Source organism: Mesoplodon densirostris, chromosome 3, assembly GCF_025265405.1.
Source record: "Mesoplodon densirostris isolate mMesDen1 chromosome 3, mMesDen1 primary haplotype, whole genome shotgun sequence".
In the NCBI taxonomy this organism is placed as follows: Eukaryota; Metazoa; Chordata; class Mammalia; order Artiodactyla; family Ziphiidae; genus Mesoplodon; species Mesoplodon densirostris.
The window spans coordinates 118735785-118759492 of record NC_082663.1 but is presented as its reverse complement, the minus strand read 5'-3'; the positions used below and the strand labels follow the sequence as shown (position 1 = coordinate 118759492).

The following is a 23708-nucleotide window of genomic DNA, read 5'->3' as shown; positions in this document are numbered from 1 at the left end:
ATCGGCAGGTGGACTCTTAACCACTGCGCCACCAGGGAAGCCCCCTTGTTTTCTTTTGAGCTCAGATTTGTGCTGGGGCACATTGAAAGGGATACATTGTTACCTCCCATGTAGGATTAGAATTGTTCGGGAGACCAAAATGAGATCTACTTAAAGTATCTAGCACAGGTTTGGGTTCATAGGAAGAATCCATGAAAAATACTTACTCTTGGGCTTCCCTGGTGGCGCAGTGGTTGAGAGTCTGCCTGCCAATGCAGGGGTCGCAGCTTCGTGCCCCGGTCCGGGAAGATCCCACATGCCGCAGAGCAGCTAGGCCCGTGAGCCATGGCCGCTGAGCCTGCGCGTCCGGAGCCTGTGCTCCGCAACGGGTGAGGCCACAACAGTGAGAGGCCCCCGTACTGCAACAAACAAACAAACAAACAAACAAACAAACAAAACCTTACTCTTATTATGGGAAGAATTGGGAGGTGGAGGAAAAGTGATGGCGGGGGAGGTGGAAGGGCTGAAATAATCTCCCAGTGTTCTAGTGTGGGTTCCTCTTTGCCCTCCCAAATGTAATTTCCCAGAGCTCTGGAACCCTCTGGTTCCAATTTCCTGAGGCCTTACTGCTTTTATGCAAGAATAGGTTTAAAAATGGGACAGGAAGGATTGGAGGCTGGGAAGGAGCAAGATGAATAATACTTTGTATTTATGTTACATCTCTGTCTCCTGAGCTCAAAGTGCTCTACAGCATCTCATTAATCCTCCATGCTCTCCATGGGGTGGAAGGAAACAGGTTTTAGGAAGAGGTTTCCAACCCGGGCATCTTCCTCCCTCAGCCCAGCTGGACTTGCACCTTCCCACTTGTACCCCTTCTTCCATGGATTGGAATGCCCTAAGAGGTCATTTATGCTCCATAGGTACCCTGGGTAATGAAGGTACCCACGCCCTTACTCTGCCCTGCTGGGCTGCTTAGGAATTAATTGGGCCTTAGCTGCCAACTTTTGTACATCTGTGTTGACCATTTGAGGCCTTACTTTCCTATTCATATGTATGTTTTTTCTTTTATAAATATCTTTAGTTTTTAATTGTAAGAGTAATAGGTATGAATTTTAAACATCAAACAGGATAGGAGCTTATCAAGTAAAAAGTAAAAGGCTCTTATTGTCTCGTTTTGTCAACCCCTCTCCCCAGTATGTTCCCTTAACTCCCTCAAGATAGTGTGGAACCTTCTGGAGTTTTTTTTTTTAATGCATATACAAAAGTGCCATATACACACAACACATACTGTGTTAATTTAACCATATCACCTCACTTGTACTGGTCTGACACTAACCTTGTGAAAGGTCCAAACAGGGCTAAGGAGGGCAGGAAGGGCAAGGAGGAGAAGGGTGTACTGCCCCAGGCCATTTTCTTTCTGCTTGCCTGGTACGCAACTGTGGTGGTTCATGCCCTGTTTTTTCCTTTCTCTGAAGGAGTTTGCACTGACCAACCCAGAGGAGAGCAGCACCAAAGAAACAGAGAGAAAGGAAACCACAGAAGAGGAGGAGCTGGATCCCAAGGTCCTGGAGGTGTTTCACCCGACCCATGAGTGGCAGGCACTTCGGCCAGGTACCAAGCCCAGCGCTGTCCCCAGGAAACACACTTGAAATTCAAAATGTGTATGTCCTTTCTCCCCCCAGGGCTGTTTTGAAGGAACACCCCCTCTCTGGCCTCCTGGAGGGGAGTAAGGGTGGCTGCTGCTGCAGGACTCAAGGACCTTAGTTTTCTTGCAGAACAGAAACTGTGGCATCTGAGTGCCCTGGAAGGAAGGCAGGTGGTGGGTGGCCGAGCTTTTGGAGCAAGTGATAGAAAACTTTCTTTCCTTGCACTTCTGAAGCACAGGAGAGGCAGTGACATGTGCCTCACTCTGCAAATGCTATTTTGGGCTCTGCTGCTCGGCTTAGTGCTGCTGAAATATTGTTCATGGGAGAGTCCGGAGCACTGGTGTGGGGCAGGAGTTTTCTGTTGTTAAAGGAACCTGTGCCAAGAAACAGGGGCTGTTCCTGGCCTGGTTTTTAAATGGAGCATCCTCAGAAGGAACAACTTTCTAACCCTTTTATGGCCCTGGGCCCAGGGCTTAAAATAATAATGAAAAAAGCCAGCAGTTGTGGTGTTTACCACATTCAGATACTGTGCTACGTGCTTCATGTGCATAATCTTGTTCAGTCTTCACAATAATAGGAGCTATTATTGTCTTTATATTCAGATGAAAACATTGATGCTCAGAGAGGTTAGGTGACTTGACCTATGTCATCCAGCCAACTTGTCCTATGTCATTGACCCCAGTCTGGACCCATCTTCCTCCCACTTGTCCTTCTAGAGTCCCAGCTGTCCTTGGCTGGAGCCCGACTGTGGTGACACTTGAGCCCATTCTCAGGAGTAGGCTATTTGCGTTCTGCACTGTGGCGGGTGGATGGCAAGCCCTGGCAGCTGCCAGAGTATAGTTTCATCAACTCCTTGCTGATATTCATCACCATGTCCTCACTGCCCCCATTGCTGCTGTGCTGGCAGGGGCAGCGTTTGCTGTGCCAGCCAACTATCTGGTAGCAATATCACTCCTGCTGGGCTTGCATGCGGGTAGTTGCTGCCACAGAAGAGTGATGAATCACCAAGGAAACCAAGTAGGTGCTAATGGAGTTGGGTAGAGGGAGATTTTAGGGACAGAGGTACTGGGTTTAGCAGATCCAACCTCTGGCTGCCCTCCTCTACCTTCCCTGAGAACTGAGCCCCCTGGTCTTTGGAGACTAAAACTAGAGGGGCTCTCAGGGTGTGGGAAGTGGAGGATGTACGCTGTATCCACTGATTTTATGTGATTAAAAGTGGTTGTACCACTTTTAACCAGGCAAGTACCTTGAGCCGATGGAGGTCAATGTCCTGTCATCCCTACTCCTACCGTCTCTTTTCCTGTGGCACCCTTCAAGACCCCAGTCCACATTGCAGAACAGGCCTGAAAGTTCTGACCCAGGGCCCTTGCCCAGCCTCTGGGCAGTGGGGCTCCTGTTCATGGTTAAGCAAAAGAGCCCTTTTTGTATCTTTGGGGAGGGAGGGCCAGAGCCTGTGTAACAAGGGCAGGCTGAGGGCTCTGAGCACCTCCTGGAGAATTAGAGTGGAGTACCGATTTTTATATTTAACTTGTTGCCCCATTGGCGTCATCTTCTGCCTTCTAGTTTCTCAAGAGCCCCTTATAAGTTGTTCTGCCGCAAAGTCCCTTGAAGCTGCCCCAAAGGCTGGGGTGTTGTGCTTGAGCACAGACACTCAGCAATGGGGGCAAAGCAAGTCTAGGTCCAGACATGCTTGCCCCATATCCCAAGAGTGTTTTTCATTTCACCTACACTCACCCCCAAAGCAGGACCAGTGAGGGGAGGGAAGGTGAGAGGTTTGTTATGGCCTCAGGGTTTGATGTGTGGTGATTCAGAGTCTGGTACTGTCGAGGCAGACAAGACTCTCTTAGGTCCCAGGACAGGATCGAGGTGTTCTGTGTGTATATTAAGGTTTTATATGTTATGTCTGTTGGTAGGAAATTGACATCTCAGTGGTCTATGTGGATAGCTGGCACTTGCCTTTAATCAGAGTATATTTAATTCACCACATAACGAATGCTGCCTGGGAGCTTCCATCACAGCTACTGAAAGGTTAAAAGGAATGTAGCCAGTCCCAGGGTGAGTAGATAAGTGAGGAGGTAGTATAATTTAGTGGTAAAGAGCACAGACTTTATTTTATTTTTTAAAGATTTATTTATTATTCATTTATTTATCTTATTTATTTTTGGCTGTGTCGGGTCTTAGTTGCAGCATGCAGGATCTTTGTTGAGGCATGGGGGAATCTTTTGTTGCGGCACACGGGCTCTTGGTTGTGGTGCGCGGGCTTTACTCTAGTTGTGGTGCGTGGGTTCCAGAGCGCGTGGGCTCCGTAGTTTGCAGCACGCGGGCTCTAGTTGAGGTGCGTGAGCTCAGTAGTTGTGGCGTGCAGGCTTAGTTGCCCTGTGGCGTGTGGGATCTTAGTTCCCTGACCAGGGATCGAACCCACATCCCCTGCATTGTAAGGCAGATTCTTTAGCACTGGACCAACAGGGAAGTCCCAAGCACAGACTTTAGACCGAGCCAGTCCTGGGTTCAAATCCTAGCTTTGCTACTTAGGGGATCTTGGGCAAGTCACTGAATCCTTCTGCCCTTCATTTCCCCCATTGGTGATGTCGGGGAAATGTCCTGCCCTGCCTGCTGCAGAGGCTGTTTTGAGGATTCCCAACATGTAGACATTACTCAGTACACAGCAGTTCTGATTTTTAATGGTAAATTTGCCATTTGTGCCACTCCTTAAACTTGATTGTGGAATTGGATGCCAGTGAGGGTACATGAGAATGTAGCCTTCCTGTCCTTTCTGGCTTTAGATAGGGAAGGGAACTTATGGTGACAAGGAGAGACTTCCACGGTCATGGAATGTTCTCCCTCTTTCCTTCCAGGGAGAATTTTGATACGGGAGCAGAAGGGGTTAGTACAGCATTTCCTGCCTGAGAGCTAGGTGCGTGGCATAGGAAGATGATGGAATATCTTTTGGGGACTTTTAAGAGAATGGCAAAATGGCTAGTTTATGTTGACAGTTATTGATTTCAGTTCAGTACCTTCTGTCTCTTTAGGTCTCTGAAGGGAGGACCTCATCTCTGTTGTCCTCAGGTCTCAAGGAGGGGACACTGGGCTCATTTGAAGGCAGATTTCCTGACTGCCTGCTGTGGCCTGGAATACCAGGGGACCAACCCGTAACTTCATGGACCTTCCTACCAGGCCAGATAGGAGTTGGGCCCCAGTCACTTAGCCTTGGAGTAGCTGTAGGCCACCCTCCTGAAGTCTCCCTGCCTCTGTTATTACTGTCAGCATCCTCACTACGAGTCGCTTCTTCCTGGAAGTGATTTTCCTGTCTCTCTCTTTCTCTCCTGGTTTATTTTGGGATCTGTCATACCTTACAGAGGCACAGCAAGCATTTGAGTGTGGATTCAGCATCAGCTGTTCACAAACAAGCAGAGGAAAGCTGTTTGCTGGCAGGTCCTGTGGGTTCTGGGCAGGGAACTCAGGAATTTGTCCTAGGGCTGAGGACCCCTGTATCCCAGGCTTTGTGCCTGTGCACTTGTTATTAGAGAAAACTGGTCACAGCCAGATATTGTGGGCCTTTTGCTCCCTGGGCATTTCCTGAGATCCTACTTTGTGCCAGGCACTGTACTGGTAGCCAGAGACAGATAATAGCTCACATTTACTTAGCATCGACTGTGCCAGGCATCTTTTGAGGGCAGGTGCTATAACTACCCTCATTTTCATAGACAGAAATGAGTCTCAGAGATAAGTGACTTAGCCAAATGACCAGTAGGTGGTAGAGACAGAATTCAGATCTAGCTTGAGCTTCTAACCACTGTACCATAATGTCCTTCTGGGTAACAAATGGGACATGACCCCTGCCTTCCAGTAGCTTATGGTCTCACAGAGGATACAGAGAAAAAAAGTGTTTTGGATGTCCTGGTGGTAGTGTCCTGTGCTCAATGAGGGCACTAAGGAGGGTATGGGGAGGCCAGGCCAGGGCCTTCTCTCTATCCCTGAGATCTTGGTGGAACTTTGAGTCAAATTTTATGATGCTAAACCTCCAAACCCACCTTCAGTTCTCTTTTTGAGCTGTGTGGCCTTGGTCAGTTTGATTAGAATCTCTGAACCTTAGTTTCCTCATATGGAAATAGGGATGAAAATACCTACTTCACAGAGATGGTGTGAGACTGAAACAAGATTAACATGTGTAAAATGTTTCACTCTGGGCCTGGCACATAGGAAATACTCAATAAATGGCTATAGTTGTCATTTTAAAAATACACCTTTGCTGCTGCCTCCCTTTCCTTGGGGACCTGAAGGAAAAATGGAGGCGATGAGGCTATCTGAGCAAAGGCCTCTCTTCTTCTGCCCCTTACCCAGTGCTATATGTTGGCCTCATATGGGTTCAGGGAAGCTTAGACCTGGAGCTTCTTATTGACCTGAGGTGACTTGCAGGCTCTGAAATACTGTGTGAGAGCCTCTGGAATATTGGCATTAGCACAAAGAGCCACTTGATGGGAGCATACAGGAAGCCTGTGCAGGAACACGTTCATGTGAGGTGGTTAAAAAAAAAAAAAGTCTAAATCATCAACAACTGATGAGAGCAATCCAAGAATTATAGAGCACCAGCCATCTGGTCAGATCATTTCAGATCTGCACGAGCAATAGGAGGGAATTGAATTTTAAAAACCTCATTTATGGTAGACCAACTACTCTGTTTCAGGCATTTAAGGGAGGAGTCTGATTTCCTGCAGGCCCTGGACATCTGTCTGAAGGAACACCTGACTCTGGTCTGGGTGACTCTGCAGGATTGTCTTTGTGAGGCCTTTGGCCCCTTGCAGCTTAGAAGAGGCTGTGTGATCTTCCAATCCTCAGACACCAACTGGGTATCCAATAATTCAACTCAATTCTGACACTATCTACCTGGAATTAGTGTCAGATCCCACAGTTAAAGGGCTCAGTCCCACTGCCTCTAATTCAGATGCTAGTCACAAGTCCCAGGCCACTGGACTTGTGACTGACCAGCTATAAATTAGGGATTCCCACAGTTCCCTCCTCAGGTTTGATAATTTGCTAGAACAGCTCACAGAACTCAGGAAAACACCTTACTTATGTTTACTGGTTTTTTATAAAGGCTACAACTCAGAATAGCCAAGTGGAAGAGATGCATAGAAGGTATGAGGGGTGGGGTACAGAGCTTTCATGCCCTGTCTGGACACACTGCCCTCCTAGTACTTCTAGGTGTTCACCAATCAGAAGCTCTTGGAAGCCCCCTAGGGGCTTTTATGGAGGTTTCATTATTTAGGCGTGTGATTGATTAAGTCATTGGCCATTGGAGATTGAACTCAGTCTCCAGCCCCCCTTTCCTCCCTGGAGGTGGGGCTAAAGGTTCCAACTGTCTAATCAAGGCTTGGTCTTTCTGGTGACCTGCCCCCATCTTGATGTTACCTAATTCCACCCCCCGCCCCCCCCCCACACCCATCCCCCCATCCCCTGCAAGAGTCATTTCAGGAACCAGGGATAAAGACCAGATACTTTTTTTTTTTTTAATACCACAGGCTACAATTGAGGTGGGACTAAGGGGCAAAGCTCCCAGTGCCTTCTGCCACCTACCCAGCTCTGTGATTGGGAGGCAGGTGACCCTCCTTTCCTTCCCTAGTCAGGAGGGATCTTCCTTACAGGTTATCTCATTCCCCAAGATGGTCCACAAGAGTATGACCCGCTTGTGTCCCATCGTTCACACACAGGCACACACACACCTCGAAGCCTATGAGCGGTGGGTGAGAGTAGGAGTATTGGTTAAGGGCAGTTCATACCTAAGCTCCTCTTGCTCATGAGAGTGGGGAGGTTGGGACTTCTTGACTGCCAGCGGGAGGTAATGGCCTGAGGGAGGGTTATAGCAAGGGGCCTCTGTTGGATGATCTTTCACCCTGGCTCAGAGCAGCGCTGGAGAGGTGGAGCAGGGGCGGGATAGAGGAAACTGCGTGCCTTTTGTGTGGTATGGTAATCTGCGTCCTCTCTTGAACACAAGTTGCTATCTCCAGCAACTTTTCAGCATGAGGTGTTGAGCAGAGCTTATCTTTGGTGCTGCCTCCTTCTGCAGAGTGCCTCCCTCCCCTACTTTGAAACCTTTCAAGTCTTCTGGGGATTCCCCGAGAACTTCATTTGTTTCTCTCCTGCCTATACTTCTAGTCCATCTCCCCCATTACTGCCACCTCCCTAGCCTTTGTTAAGCGTCTCTACTCTGAGCATCTCCTTTATTCCTTATCAGTATGAGTTTGTCAGGGAACTGCTGGGGGCATAGCAGGATGCCAGGCCTCTTGAGACCTGTAGGAGCAATGTCAGAGGCTCCAAATTACCCTGTACTGGGAGAGAAAATAATGGTGGGCTGGAGTACATGAAGGCCCCACATGGCTCCATAAGGACAGTTTAGAGCTCTTCATTTCAGAGAGACACCATTTCCCATATGTGGACTTCTCCCAGGATGGCTGACCACTGCCCCATGGCAGCCAAATTCCACACCCCCCTGGGGGGAGCAGGTGGAGGCCAGGGCAGGATGGCCACTGTCAAGGTTGAGGCCACTTTGAGACTAGCTGGCTGAGCACTGTACTGGCACCAGAGCATCTCTGCCTGGGCTTTGGCCTTAAGTACCTGGATGGGGCAGGCCAGGGTCCAGTTTGCAGTCTGTGGACTTGGATGGTTGGACATCTGCTTTCTAACAAGCGTTTATATGCTTAATGCTCACCCTAGGCCCTTATTCTCCCCTTCCTCTCCTTCCTCCATCTACCGGTTCTCTCTGAGGTTTAATAAAGAGTACTTAGAGTTGCGCAGCCTCAGCTTTCAAAGATCGGGACCCGCAAACTGACTTAAATAAAAAAACTTAGACTGGATTAGGGATAATGGAAAACTAGCTGCCAAAACCAGTTCCGGCCCTCATACCCAGGGCTTGGCTTTAATTCAGAGAATCTGTGGAGCCTCGACTTCCCTTCTTTCTCTAATATTGCCCTCGCCCTACTGGCTAAGACTGTCTAGGCCATCTCCAACGTTGGGATTAACCAGGGCTGGGAATAGCTCTCAAGGACTGACCTGGAGCTGGAATGAGAGGCCCTTTTCCAGAGCTTGTTCCATTCCTAGGTTTGTCACAGTACTAGAGGTAGAACTTGATTGGTAACTTAAGAGGAGATAATATTTGACTAGGTAGAGAAGAGGACAGGTAGGAAGCAATGAAGGGGAGGATGACATGAACTCTCACTCTAAAAGTGAGAGTATATCTACCTGGTAGGAGAGGCAGAGATATGTAGCAGAATAATGGGATGGTGGTGGTGCACAGCATCCCCTCTGTCAGGATAGGGGGTGGTAGGAGGAAAGAGAATTGAAAAGCAGTAGATCTAACTATGTGAAAATAAGTGTGTAGTTTAATCCATTCAGGGCTGTGCCGTGAATGGGAGATGAGGAAATGAAGAAGGATGATATAAACTCCTGAGTCTGAGGAGTTTGAAAATAAGTGGAAGAAGAGAATGAAAATGGTAACTTCACAGATAGCCACACCAAAAAATTCATTTCTTGTTACATTTGTTGAACTCCTATAATGTTCGAGATATAGTGCTTGATGTCGGAGATACCATGGTGGGCATTGACAGAGGGGCTTGCCTGCCTGGGCTTATGGTGTAGGAAGACCCCAGGCAGGAATATAATGCTGCGAGAAGACAGAGGTCTGGCCCTGAAGGAACATCTTCCCAGAGGCAGCTCTTCATTTCAGAGGGACACTGAAGCATTGAAGCTGAGTGGAGAGAGTTTTTGTGTACGTTGGAAGGCAGAGGGGGAAGGAGGCACCGTTGACAGATTTGAAATCCCAGAGAGAAGATCATTGATGAGGCAAAGTTGTTTAGGTGGCAGATGGAAAGTCTTGGCCTCATGAATGTGATGAGCCTTGGAAATTTGAAGCACAGCCTAGACAAAAACAAGGAAGAGTACTAGAGATGTAGAGAGAAATTGAGGAAGCTTCCATTAGATGTCTTCGATTTTCTGAGTCAAGCCAGGGGTGGGGCTTTTACCTTGGATGATGAAAGAGAAGGCCTTGATTGGGTGCTTAAGGAATGACGAGGTTAAGGAATAACCACTGTGAGGAAGTTGCTCAGACAGTCAAGAGGTCAGAACTAAGCATTGCCCAGCGTCAGGGGCCAGTTGACGACTGACAGCCTGACTTTGTTCTGGGCCAGGACCAGTGGGCTTGGTGACTTTCTAGAGCAGTGTGAGCCCTGGACAGTGGATAGCTGAAGTGTGAGGAAAGATGGGTAGATCATTAAGGAGACTGTTGGATTGTCTTTGGGATTGATGAGGGAGACCTTTGGCCTATGGGGCAAGCGGGAGAGCTTTAGTGGAAGCTCCTCTGAACCTACTCTAACCTCCCCTCTTCTGAAACAGGGATTATCAAGACTCTTTGAGGCTCTTGGCAGTGCTCAAAGTCAGAGTTAGGGTGGTATCCCACTAGCCACTGATCTTCTAGGCAGGCCTGAAAAGAACCTGAATGAAGCAGAACTTGTGTGCAGTGGGCTCTGTAAGCCTTTTGTTCCTTGTGCTCTGATCAGGCTGATTTTATTTCTGTTCATGTTGGGGTTTTGCTTTGTTACTTTTCATAGACTAGTAGGTTGTTGGTCTTGCCTTATTTCCCATAATATGTTGATTTAAGACAAACAAATTGATTTATATTTTAATTTATTTAGTTCTCAGAATAGTCTGTTTATGGTTTGTATAATGCAGTTGTTTGAAAGGAGAGAATCATTTCTTTAGATTAAAAAGTTTTCAGATTTGATTACCTGTGGCCAAAATTAGTTTATCTGAGCAGAGGTGAGGTTTTGTTTTTTTTTTTAACATCTTTATTGGAGTATAATTGCTTTACAATGGTGTGTTAGTTTCTGCTTTATAACAGAGTGAATCAGCTATACATATACATATATCCCCATATCTCTTCCCTCTTGTGTTCCCTCCCTCCCATCCTCCCACCCCTCTAGGTGGTCACAAAGCACTGAGCTGATCTCCCTGTGCTATGCGGCTGTGTCCCACTAGCTATCTATTTTACGTTTAGTAGTGTATATATGTCCATGCCACCCTCTCACTTTGTCCCAGCTTACCCTTCCCCCTCCTTGTGTCCTCAAGTTCATTCTCTAGTACGTCTGTGTCTTTATTCCCGTTCTGCCCCAAGGTACTTCATGACCTTTTTTTCTTTTTTCTTTTTTTGATTCCATACATATATGTTAGCATACGGTATTTGTTTTTCTCTTTCTGACTTACTTCACTCTATATGACAGGCTCTAGGTCCATCCACCTCACTACAAATAACTCAATTTCGTTTCATTTTATGGCTGAGTAACATTCCATTGTATGTATGTGCCACATCTTCTTTATCCATTCATCTGTCGATGGACACGTAGGTTGCTTCCATGTCCTGGCGATTGTAAATAGAGCTGCAGTGAACATTGTGGGACATGACTCTTTTTGAATTATCGTTTTCTCAGGGTATATGCCCAGTAGTGGGATTGCTGGGTCATATGGTAGTTCTATTTTTACTTTTTTAAGGAACCTCCATACTGTTCTCCATAGTGGCTGTATCAATTTACATTCCCACCAACAGTGCAAGAGGGTTCCCTTTTCCCCACAACCTCTCCAGCATTTATTGTTTGTAGATTTTTTGATGATGGCCATTCTGACTGGTGTGAGATGATATCTCATTGTAGTTTTGATTTGCATTTCTCTAATAATTAATGACGTTGAGCATTCTTTCATGTGGTTGTTGGCAATCTGTATATATCTTCTTTGGAGAAATGTCTATTTAGATTTTCTGCCCATTTTGGGATTGGGTTGTTTGTTTTTTTGTTATTGAGCTTCATGAGCTGCTTGTAAATTTTGGAGATTAATCTTTTGTCAGTTGCTTCATTTGCAAATATTTTCTCCCATTCTGAGTGTTGTCTTTTCATCTTGTTTATGGTTTCCTTTGCTGTGCAAAAGCTGTTAAGTTTCACTAGGTCCCATTTATTTATTTATTTTTGCTTTTATTTCCATTTCTCTAGGAGGTGGGTCAAAAAGGATCTTGCTGTGATTTATGTCATAGAGTGTTCTGCCTATGTTTTCCTCTAAGAGTTTGATAGTGTCTGGCCTTACATTTAGGTCTTTAATCTATTTTGAGTTTATTTTTGTGTATGGTGTTAGGGAGTGTTCTAATTTCATTCTTTTACATGTAGCTGTCCAGTTTTCCCAGCACCATTTATTGAAGAAGCTATATTTTGTCCACTGTATATTCTTGCCTCCTTTATCAAAGATAAGGTGACCATATGTGCATGGGTTTATCTCTGGGCTTTCTATCCTGTTCCATTGATCTATCTTTCTGTTTTTGTGCCAGTACCATCCTGTCTTGATTACTGTAGCTTTGTAGTATAGTCTGAAGTCAGGGAGCCTGATTCCTCCAGCTCCATTTTTCTTTCTCAAGATTGCTTTGGCTATTCGGGGTCTTCTTTGTTTCCATACAAATTGTGAAATGTTTTGTTCTAGTTCTGTGAAAAATGCCAGTGGTAGTTTGATAGGGATTGCATTGAATCTGTAGATTGCTTTGGGTAGTAGAGTCATTTTCACAATGTTGATTCTTCCAATCCAAGAACATGGTATATGTCTCCATCTATTTGTATCATCTTTAATTTCTTTCGTCAGTGTCTTATAGTTTTCTGCATACAGGTCTTTTGTCTTCTTAGGTAGGTTCATTCCTAGATATTTTATTCTTTTGTTGCAATGGTAAATGGGAGTGTTCCTTAATTTCACTTTCAGATTTTTCATCATTAGTGTGTAGGAATGCAAGAGATTTCTGTGCATTAATTTTGTATCCTGCTACTTTACCAAATTCATTGATTAGCTCTAGTAGTTTTCTGGTGGCATCTTTAGGAGTCTCTATGTATAGTATCATGTCATCTGCAAACAGTGACAACTTTACTACTTCTTTTCTGATTTGGATTCCTTTTATTTTTCTTTCTTCTCTGATTGTTGTGGCTAAAACTTCCAAAACAATGTAGAATAATAGTGGTGGGAGTTGGCAACCTTATTTTGTTCCTGATCTCAGAGGAAATGGTTTAGTTTTTCACCATTGAGAACAATGTTGGCTGTGGGTTTGTCATATATAACCTTTATTATGTTGAGGTAAGTTCCCTCTGTGCCTACTTTCTGGAGGACTTTTATCATAAATGGGTGTTGATTTTGTCAAAAGCTTTTTCTGCATCTATTGAGATGATCATATGGTTTTTATTTTTCAATTTGTTAATATGGTGTATCACATTGATTGACTTGCGTATATTGAAGAATCCTTGCATTCCTGGGATAAACCCCACTTGATCATGGTGTATGATCCTTTTAATGTGCTGTTGGATTCTGTTTGCTAGTATTTTGTTGAGGATTTTTGCATCTATGTTCATCAGTGATACTGCCCTGTACTTTTCTTTCTTTGTGACATCTTTGTCTGGTTTTGGTATCAGGGTGATGGTGGCCTTGTTGAATGAGTTTGGGAGTGTTCCTCCCTCTGCTATATTTTGGAAGAGTTGAGAAGGATAGGTGTTAGCTGTTCTCTAAATATTTGATAGAATTCACCTGTAAAGCCATCTGGTCCTGGGCTTTTGTTTGTTGGAAGATTTTTAATCACAGTTTCAATTTCAGTGCTTGTGATTGGTCTGTTTATATTTTCTATTTCTTCCCCGTTCAGTCTGGGAAGGTTGTACCTTTCCAAGAATTTGTCCATTTCTTCCAGGTTGTCCATTTTATTGGCATATAGTTGCTTGTAGTAATCTCTCATCCTTGGTATTTCTGCAGTGTCAGTTGTTACTTCTTTTTCATTTCTAATTCTGTTGATTTGAGTCTTCTTCCTTTTTTTCTTGATGAATCTAGCTAATGGTTTATCTATTTTGTTTATCTTCTCAAAGAACCAGCTTTTAGTTTTATTGATCTTTGCTATCGTTTCCTTCATTTCTTTTTCATTTATTTCTGATCTGATCTTTATGATTTTTTTCTTTCTGCTAACTTTGGGGTTTTTTGGTTCTTCTTTCTCTAATTGCTATAGGTGTAAGGTTAGGTTGTTTATTTGAGATGTTTCTTGTTTCTTGAGGTAGGATTGTATTGCTATAAACTTCCCTCTTAGAACTGCTTTTGCTGTATCCCATAGGTTTTGGGTCGTCATGTTTTCATTGTCATTTGTTTCTAGGTATTTTTTGATTTCCTCTTTGATTTCTTCAGTGATCTCTTGGTTATTAAGTAGTGTATTGTTTAGGCTCCATGTGTTTGTATTTTTTACAGATTTTTTCCTGTAATTGATATCTAGTCTCATAGCGTTGTGGTCAGAAAAGATACTTGATACGAGTTCAATTTTCTAAAATTTACCAAGGCTTGATTTGTGACCCAAGATATGATCTATCCTGGAGAATGTTCTGTGAGCCCTTGAGAAGAAAGTGTGTTCTGTTTTTTTGGATGGAATGTCCTATAAACATCAGTTAAGTCCATCTTGTTTAATGTATCATTTAAAGCTTGTGTTTCCTTATTTATTTTCATTTTGGATGATCTGTCCACTGGTGAAAGTGGGGTGTTAAAATCCCCTACTGTGATTGTGTTACTGTCGATTTCCCCTTTTATGGTTTTTAGCATTTGCCTTATGTACTGAGGTGCTCCTATGTCGGGTGCATAAATATTTAGAATTGTTATATCTTCTTCTTGGATTGATCCCTTGATCATTATGTAGTGTCCTTCTTTGTCTCTTCTAATAGTCTTTGTTTTAAATTCTATTTTTTTCTGATATGAGAATTGCTACTTCAGCTTTCTTTTGATTTCCATTTGAATGGAATATCTTTTTCCATCCCCTCACTTCCAGTCTGTATGTGCCCCTAGGTCTGAAATGGGTCCCTTGTAGACAGCATATATACAGGTCTTGTTTTTGTATCCATTCAGCCAGTCTGTGTCTTTTGGTTGGAGTATTTAATCCATTTACATTTAAGGTAATTATCGATATGTATGTTCCTATTACCATTTTCTTACTTGTGTTGGGTTTGTTATTGTAGGTCTTTCCTTTCTCTTGTGTTTCCTGCCTAGAGAAGTTCCTTTAGCATTTGTTGTAGAGCTGGTTTGGTGGTGCTGAATTCTCTTAGCTTTTGCTTATCTGTAAAGGTTTTCATTTCTCTGTTGAATCTGAATGAGATCCTTGCTGGGTAGAGTAATCTTGGTTGTAGGTTTTTCCCTTTCATCACTTTAAATATGTCCTGCCACTCCCTTCTGGCTTGCAGAGTTTCTGCTGAAAGATCAGCTGTTAACCGTATGGGGATTCCCTTGTATGTTATTTGTTGTTTTTCCCTTGCTGCTTTTAATATTTTTTCTTTGTATTTAATTTTTTTTTTTTTTTTTTTTTTTTTTTGCGGTATGCGGGCCTCTCACTGTTGTGGCCTCCCCCGTTGCGGAGCACAGGCTCCGGACGCGCAGGCTCCGGACGCGCAGGCTCAGCGGCCATGGCTCACGGGCCCAGCCGCTCCGCGGCATATGGGATCCTCCCAGACCGGGGCATGAACCCGTATCCCCTGCATCGGCAGGCGGACTCTCAACCACTTGCGCCACCAGGGAGGCCCTGTATTTAATTTTTATAGTTTGATTAGTATGTGTCTTGGCGTGTTTCTCCTTGCCTTTATCCTGTATGGGACTCTCTGCGCTTCCTGGACTTCATTAACTCTTTCCTTTCCCATATTAGGGAAGTTCTGAACTATAATCTCTTCAAATATTTTCTCAGTCCCTTTCTTTTTCTCTTCTTCTTCTGGCACCCCTATAATTCGAATGTTGGTGCATTTAATGTTGTCCCAGAGGTCTCTGAGACTGTCCTCAATTCTTTTCATTCTTTTTTCTTTATTCTGCTCTGCAGCAGTTCTTTCCACTATTTTATCTTCCAGGTCACTTATCCGTTCCTCTGCCTCAGTTATTCTGCTATTGATTCCTTCCAGAGAATTTTTAATTTCCTTTATTGTGTTTTCATCACTAAGTCCTTGTTAAACGTTTCTTGTTTTTTTTCTCCATTCTATTTCCAAGATCTTGGATCATCTTTACTATCATTATTCTGAATTCTTTTTCAGGTAGACTGCCTATTTCCTCTTCATTTGTTTGGTCTGGTGGGTTTTTACCTTGCTCCTTCATCTGCTGTGTGTTTCTCTGTCTTCTCCTTTTGCTTAACTTACTGTGTTTGGGGTTCCCTTTTCACAGGCTGCTGGTTCGGAGTTCCCGTTGTTTTTGGTGTCTGCCCCCAGTGGCTAAGATTGGTTCAGTGGCTTGTGTAGGCTTCCTGGTGGAGGGGACTAGGGCCTGTTTTCTGGTGGATGAGACTGAATCTTGTCTTTCTGGTGGGCAGGTCCACATCTGGTGGTGTGTTTTGGGGTGTCTGTGACCTTGATTTTAGGCAGCCTCTCTGCTAACAGGTGCAGTTGTACCTGTCTTGCTAGTTGTTTGGCATAGGGTGTCCAGCACTGTAGCTTGCTGGTTGTTGAGTGGAGCTGGGTCTTGGCATTGAGATGGATATCTCCGGGAGATTTTCACCATTTGATGTTATGTGGAGCTGGGAGCTCTCTGGTGGACCAGTGTCCTGAACTCGGCTCTCCCATCTCAGAGGCACAGGCCTGATGGCTGGCTGGAGCACCAAGACCCTGTCATCCACACGGCTCAGAATAAAAGAGAGAAAGAAAGGGAAGGAGGGAAGGAGAAAGGAAGGAATAAAGATAAAGTTATTAAAATTTAAAAAAATTATTAAAAATAAAAAATAATTTAAAAAGTAATTAAAGAAAGAAATAAGAAGAGAGCAAACCAAAAACTAATCCACCAATGATAACAGGCATTAAAAACTATACTAAAAAAAAAAAAAAAAAGGATAGACAGAATCCTAGGACAAATGGTAGAAGCACAGCTATGCAGACAAAAGCACACAGAAGCATACACATACACACTCACAAAAAGAGAAAAAGAGAAAAAAATATATATATTGTTGCTCCCAAAGTCCACCGCCTCAATTTGGGATGATTCGTTGTCTAATCAGGCATTCCACAGATGCAGGGTACATCAAGTTGATTGTGGAGATTTAATCCGCTGCTCCTGAGGCTGCTGGGAGAGATTTCCCTTTCTCTTCTTTATTCACACACCTTCTGGGGTTCAGCTTTGGGTTTGACCCTGCCTCTGTGTGTAGGTCGACTGAGGGCGTCTGTTCCCTGCTCATACAGTACGGGGTTAAAAGAGCAGCTGATTAGGGGGCTCTGGCTCACTCAGGCCGGGGGGAGGGCAGGGTAAGGAGTGTGGGGCGAGCCTGTGGCGGCAGAGGCCAGCATGACGTTGCACCAGCCTGAGGCGCGCCGTGTGTTCTCCTGGGGAAGTTGTCCCTGTATCACGGGACCCTGGCAGTGGCGGGCTGCACGGGCTCCCGGGAGGGGAGGTATGGATAGTGACCTGTGCTTGCACACAGGCTTCTTGGTGGCTGTAGCAGCAGCCTTAGCGTCTCATGCCCTTCTCTGGGGTCCGCTCCGATAGCCGCGGCTCGCGCCCATCTCTGGAGCTCGTTTACGCAGCGCTCTTAATCCCCTCTCCTCACGCAACGCGAAACAAAGAGGCAAGAAAAAGTCTCTTGTCTCTTTGGCAGCTCCAGACCTTTTCCCTGACTCCCTCCCGGCTAGCCGTGGTGCACTAGCCCCCTTCATTCTGTGTTCGCGCAGCCAACCCCAGTCCTCTCCCTGGGATCCGACCTCCGAAGCCCGAGCCTCAGCTTCCAGCCCCCGCCCACCCGGGCGGGTGACCACACAAGCCTCTCAGGCTGGTGAGTGACGGTCGGCACCGATCCTCTGTGCGGGAATCTCTCCGCTTTGCCCTGCGCACCCCTGTTGCTGCGCTCTCCTCCGTGGCTCCGAAACTCCCCCCTCTGCCACCCGCAGTCTCCGCCTGCGAAGGGGCTTCTAGTGTGTGGAAACCTTTCCTCCTTCATGGCTCCCTCCCACTGGTGCAGGTCCCGTCCCTATTCTTTGTCTCTGTTTTTTCTTTTGCCCTACCCATGTACGTGGGGAGCTTCTTGCCTTTTGGGAGGTCTCACGTCTTCTGCCAGCGTTCAGTAGGTGTTCTGTAGGGGTTGTTCCACATGTAGATGTATTTCTGATGTATTTGTGGGGGGGAAGGTGATCTCCACGTCTTATTCTTCTGCCATCTTGAAGCTTCTCTCCGAGGTGAGTTTTTATGGAGTAGTAATGTGGTGCTTTTGTCAAGTTTTTTTTTTTTTTGCCTAGCCGAAAGGAAACTACCCCCACCCCAAGCAGCCCTCTACATGTTGCATAAACATCATTTGTTAATCTCCATTCTGTAATCCTGGTTTTGCCAAGTCAGGATTTTGGACAGAGGGTGAGGAGGTTTTGTAGTACCTCATGGCCAAGAATGACTGAGGTGGAATAGGACCCAGGAACTCTAGTCTAGCTGTTGGGGAAGGGAAGAAAACTAACATTTTGGGGGAACCCCCCCTTGTCCTTAGTGCTTTATGTACATTTTTAAAGGGAGGCTTGAAGGTGCCCTGTAAAGAAGTGTTTATCTCTTCTCTTGGTCTCTTTTGGAGCTTGTATTTGACCAGTGAGGGGGCCTCAGTTACCATTGCTCTTCCCAGGATTTTCTTCTTTCTTCTGAAGATAGAAAGTGTAGGATCATTGCTTAAAAGTAGTGCTATTTCAGGTTTCTGTGGGAACAAAATAATGTGAATTTTGGAGGCTGTTGACATTGAGAGGGGAAATTATTTAAGAGGATGGAGAATTATTCAAGCTGCCCCATCTTTGTTTCCTAGGTTAGATCTTAGGGGTAGATCCAGATGTTCCTTAAACACAGTGGATTAAGTAGCCCTGTGTGCAGTGTGATTGGAGGGCTATTAGCTGGCTTTAGATTCCCACTGGGTTAGATTGCAGATGGAGAGGCTGGAGGAATTATTCCCTAAAGACCATTAGCTTTTCAACCTCCAGTATTTGATCAAAATAGCTAGCTGAGGATACCTTGGAGTTAGATACAAAATGGTAGATTTCAAAAGAGGGTGGCTCTTTCTTGCCCAAAGCTGGCAGCCAAATGAAATGTTTGATTTACAGGAGCCTATCTAAATGATGGGGTTGGGAGGTGCCCTTTGAGGGAGTGAAGGAAAGTGGGGAGAAGTTAAGAGAAGGACAAATCAAAGGAAGCCTGAGTTTTTTCACCTATTTGCTGATGTCATTTAACCCTACTTATGCATGTCAGTGAAAGTCTTGGTTCTATAGTGACTGAATTTGAACAAAATACTTTTTCTCTGTTTTTTTTCCTCCCTTTTCATGCTCTCAGCCCTTCTCTCTTCCTCACTCACTGCCTGCCCTCTTTGCATTCTTTTCTCCCTTGCTGTAATGGCCTCTACCTGCTGCTGAGTGTCAGGTGGCAGGGGTGGATAGATGTGGAGTGTGTAGTTAGGGAGGTATTTTCTTAATTCTACCAGCATCAAGAAATGACTTCATAAAGCAATTATACTCCAATAAAGATGTTAAAAAAAAAAAAGAAATGACTTCCAAGCCAGTCCTTTCAGCCATGTATTTCACTGATTAATCAGAACAAGAGAAATGACTTCCATGCCAGTCCTTTCAGCCATGTATTTCACTGATTAATCAGAACAAGAGGAAAAACACTTTAGTGTTGTCAGAGAGGGGATTTGGGAAAAATCAAGTCTGTGGAACTGAGTGATCTAAAGTCATAGTCATTAACAGCAAGTCTTGGAGTGTAGGCAGAGTTCTTCCCAGCCTGGCTTCCACAGCCGTGTCCCTTGACACTCTGCCCTGTGCTACATGAATGGGTTGTGCCTCAACTTTCCCAAAGAGCCTAATGCTAAAGAGAAGGTGTCAGCTTGTGTTGCCCATCACTGGGCATCTCTGGGCATGACATGGAAAAGAAGCAATCCCAGAAGATTCCTTTTTTATCCTTTGACCGTAACGTCTTCATGTACTTGCAGAAGCCTTTGGAAGAGAGTGCTCTTGAGTTGAGCACACCTACATGCTTGTATGTTTCCCCTTTTCCTGGTACTGGTTGAGGGTGAGGTCTCAGGAGAACACTGCCCTCTTCTTTGTCCTCAGGCCAGGAAGGTGCCTCTTGTCAAGAGAAAGAAATTTCTGGTTGTATGGGCATAACTTAGAAATTAAAGTGGATAGTTTGTCTCCCTTGGACAAAAGACAAAAGCCTAGAATGCCCTCTCTTCAAAGAGACATGTCCTTTGGGTAAGGAGTTGCCAGAGGGCAGAGTCTAGCCTGTATTTTGGCATGTGGTTGTTGTCGCAGTGCCTTGAATATAGCAGACAGTAGAGTGTTGCAGAGTCACTCTACCCGGGTTCAGCTCTGCCTTTTCCAGCTAGATAGCCTTGGGCAAGTTATTTAATTCCACTAAGGTTTAATGAAACACCCTGTAATGAAATATCATTTGTAAAATAGGGATAGTAATAATACCTACTTCAGAGGATTATTTTAAGTGGGGTAAATAAGGTAAGCATAAAGTGTTTACTATAGTGCCAGGTATATAGGAATAGCTTAATAAATATTAGCTACTGTTGTTTCTGTTGTAGTAAAAATGAGTGGACACCAGACAAACCCAGACTGAGGTATGATCTAAAAATTAACTGACCAGTATTTAAGTATGTCCAGATCGAGAAAGACAGAGACCAAGGAACTGTCACAGATTGGAGGAGACTAAGGAGACATGACAACTAAATGCGGTGTCATATCCTAGATGAGATTCTGGAACAGAAAAAAGGATATTAGAGGAAAAAACAGGTGAAATGCAAATATTCTGTAGTTTAGTTAACTACTATTGTGCCAATGTTGATTTCTTAGTTTTGATAATCGTTCTGTGGTTATGTAAGATGTTAATATTAGGGGAAACTGAGTGAAGGGTATGGGGACTTTGTACTGTTTTTGCAACTTTTCTCCAAGTCTAAAATTATTTCGAATTAAAAAGTTAAAATAACTGGAGTCCAAGTGACCTCTTAGGTAAAAAGAGAAACTGACCAGGGTGGAGCCATGCATAGCAGGTCATACCTGACTCAGTCTCACCTCCTGTGTCACAGGAAGGGCTCTTACTAAGGGGCCCCAATGCTTGGCCTTTAGCTCCTGAACACCTGCTGCATCCTGAGCAGAGGTTAGGTGGATAATTCGTTGGGTGACAGACAACTCAGACACATGCCCCAGTTCTGATTCTGCAGTGGTGCCATAGCGACTAGGGTGGAGGCCACTCATTTGTCATTAGGCTGAGTGATCAGGGCATTTGTCTCTGTTCCTTGGAATATAAATGAAATACTGCCTATTTTATCCTATTATCTAAGCACCAATCACTATGGCAATATGTTCGCAGATCTCAATGCCTACCCCTACGCTCACGCTCACTGTTTGATCATCCAGAAGAAAGAAAAATAAGTTCAAACCAAGATTTGCAATAATTTATTATTTTCTTTCCTGTTTTAAGTGCCTTTCTCTCACATAAAGCAGGTACTTTGCTTGCTCATCTTGGGTGCAGAAGGTACATGTGCTTTTCTTATGACTAATGTGGCCATCTCTGTCATGCTAATAACAGGCTTTGTAGAAGAAAGCCATTATTATCATTGGGAGAATATGAGTCTTGGAGTTTTTATTTTTGCATTGAAGTCAGCTGTGGGGGGCGGGGTCTGGAAAGTATAAAGTCTTCCATTCTAGCCCACAGCTCCCTCGCCAGTATTTACCTTCCAAAAGCCCATATATTTTCTAAGTAAAAAAAAAAAATCAATGCTAAAAAATGTTCTTTGTATTTTAACTCAGTGGCTAAGGTGTACTGCTTTTTGCTGTTGATTTACAAATTTTATTGTCACACCCTGGGGACGCATGTGGCTTACTCAATAGTGTGACAAATGGCTGGTCTCTGAATTATGTATAGTATTACAGGAGAGTTCATAAACCATATTTCTCTGTAGGATATTTTAGGCATAAGACTAGTATGTGACACATGTGACTAAAAACAAAGATGGGAGGTGGTGGTGGGAGGGAGAAGTGTCCCGTTCAAGATTGAACAGTACACTACCCCTGAAGGCTTGTGAATGCAGAGGGTTGAAGTGCACAGACCTTGGGTGTGGATTGGGAGGATTGGAAGCACCTGGGATAGAGGAGCGAGACAAGGCTACAAATCAAACCTTTGCTGCACCTTTGCTCGGGCTAGAGCCCCAGTGGAAAGATGACCAGCTTCCTTTCTCCTGGGGCTTCTCTTCAGTCAGATAACAAGTGGCCTGAGGCCAGAGAGTCTTGTACCCTGAGTGGGCCTTCCACGCTCCTGCTCCTCCTCCCCCTTGCAGCCACTTGTGCTGATGGATGTGTGCAAACCCTTTACAAATGGTTTGGCACTGCTTGGCTTGCAGAGGTCATCTGTCTCTTTTGAATGAGCAACTTTATATTTGTGGCTTCTTTTCCCTGCACAGAGAGATATTGCCTTGTGTCAGCTTCTGCCTTCTGATGGAAATGTTTACCAACCCTAGGGAAAGGCACCATTCTTTGGGGGTAATGTCTGCCGGTGCTCCCCATGCCTCATGGGAGCATAAGCCTGTGCTTAAGGGTGGACGGGAGGAGGCGGCCATTGAAGCGTGCACAATTGCCACTGAGGCAACCATCTGCCAGTGTCACGGCTCGAAGCCTGCCTTTGAATGTCTGCACTCCCAGGCCTACATGCATTATGCACAGCCTATTCCCTAAATGAGCTTTCTAAGTGTATATAATTCCTTCCTACCCTGTTCTTGTATAGTCTGCCTCAGGGCACCATTCAGAATCTCCCCTAATTATACTGGAGCTCAGCTTCTAGTGTCTAGCATTTAGAATTTCTGGTAATAGCTGATTTTTTTTTTTTTGATTTCTAGAACTGCAGTGAGGGATTGATTTACAGTTAAAGGAAGATTTGCTTCTTAAAGGGAAATTATCAACACTGTGATGATACAGTTTCATGGCGGTGGTATTTTGACTCTATCCAAAGCCACAGTCTAGCTCGCCTGGCTTCTTCCAGAATGGACTCTGTAATTTGAGGAGGCTGCTCCAGCATTAGAATGAAATTGGTGCTTCCAGTTGTAGACCACTGTCTTCCCTTCCTGAGATGGAGGAATTTTTGCACATGCTGCTTAGAAAAAAGGGATTCATAACATGACTCATTCCTTGCCCACAGATCTAGGATTCCTGCCATCCAGTAAATTTTGGCAGGCAGGCAGTGTATGTGGAGAGTAATTCTTGTCTCCCTATGCCTGCACTGCTCCCCTCATTGCGTATGCCTCCTGGGTGGAGTCTGGGGTGTCTAGCTTTTCATCTCTTGCTTTTCCTCCCAAGCAACCCCTGTGTCTCCTGTAGGGCTGTCTTTTAGTATCTATGAGGTAGAGGGCACAGTTTTTCGTATACCCAGAACTTTATGGAGAGACCTATGAGAAGAGTTCAGGTCCTGAGGTGTTTGAGTACTTACTATGTGCCTACCATTGTGTTAAGTACAGTGGGAGCATAGCAGAGTATCTTGGCTTTAAGCACCACAGGGAATCCATTTGATCAAGAATGTTGGTGGTCCCACCCCTCCACTCAAAAGTCTTGATGTATAGGTGTCTTTGTGTCTGTCATTACAGTGTTGACCTCTTAAAGTCATTAAGGCGTCTAGGCTAGTGCTGGTAGGGCCATGAAGCTGTTAAGAATGAGTTACTGGTCCAGCAATTCCACTCTTGTGTATATATTAAAATATATATGCAAAAACCCTAATTGGAAAAGATACATGCACCCCAGTGTTCATAGCAGCATTATTTACAGTTGCCAGGATATGAAAGCAACCTGAGTGTCAATCAACAGATGAATGGATAAAAAAGATGTGATATGTGTGTGTGTGTATATATATATAGGAATACTACTAAGCCATAAAAAAGAATGAAATTTTGCCCTTTGCAGCAACAAGGATGGACTTGGATGGCATAATGCTAAGTGAAATAAGTCAGGAAAAGACATATACTGTATGATATCATTTATATGTGGAATCTAAAAAATAAAATGAACTGGTGAACATAACAAAAAGAAGCAGAGT

At 44.5% G+C, this 23708-nt stretch overlaps 1 protein-coding gene across 5 annotated transcripts in view; it reads left to right on the top strand.

Moving 5' to 3' along the window:
• The window catches only part of SIL1 (SIL1 nucleotide exchange factor), a 303853-nt gene that overhangs the window by 121475 nt on the left and 158670 nt on the right, over positions 1-23708 (top strand). For all 5 annotated transcript variants that reach the window (XM_060091988.1, XM_060091985.1, XM_060091987.1 and 2 more), the window contains one exon: positions 1455-1590. In XM_060091988.1, coding sequence (XP_059947971.1) covers positions 1455-1590 — 136 coding nt within the window. The remainder of the gene's footprint in view (positions 1-1454; positions 1591-23708) is intronic.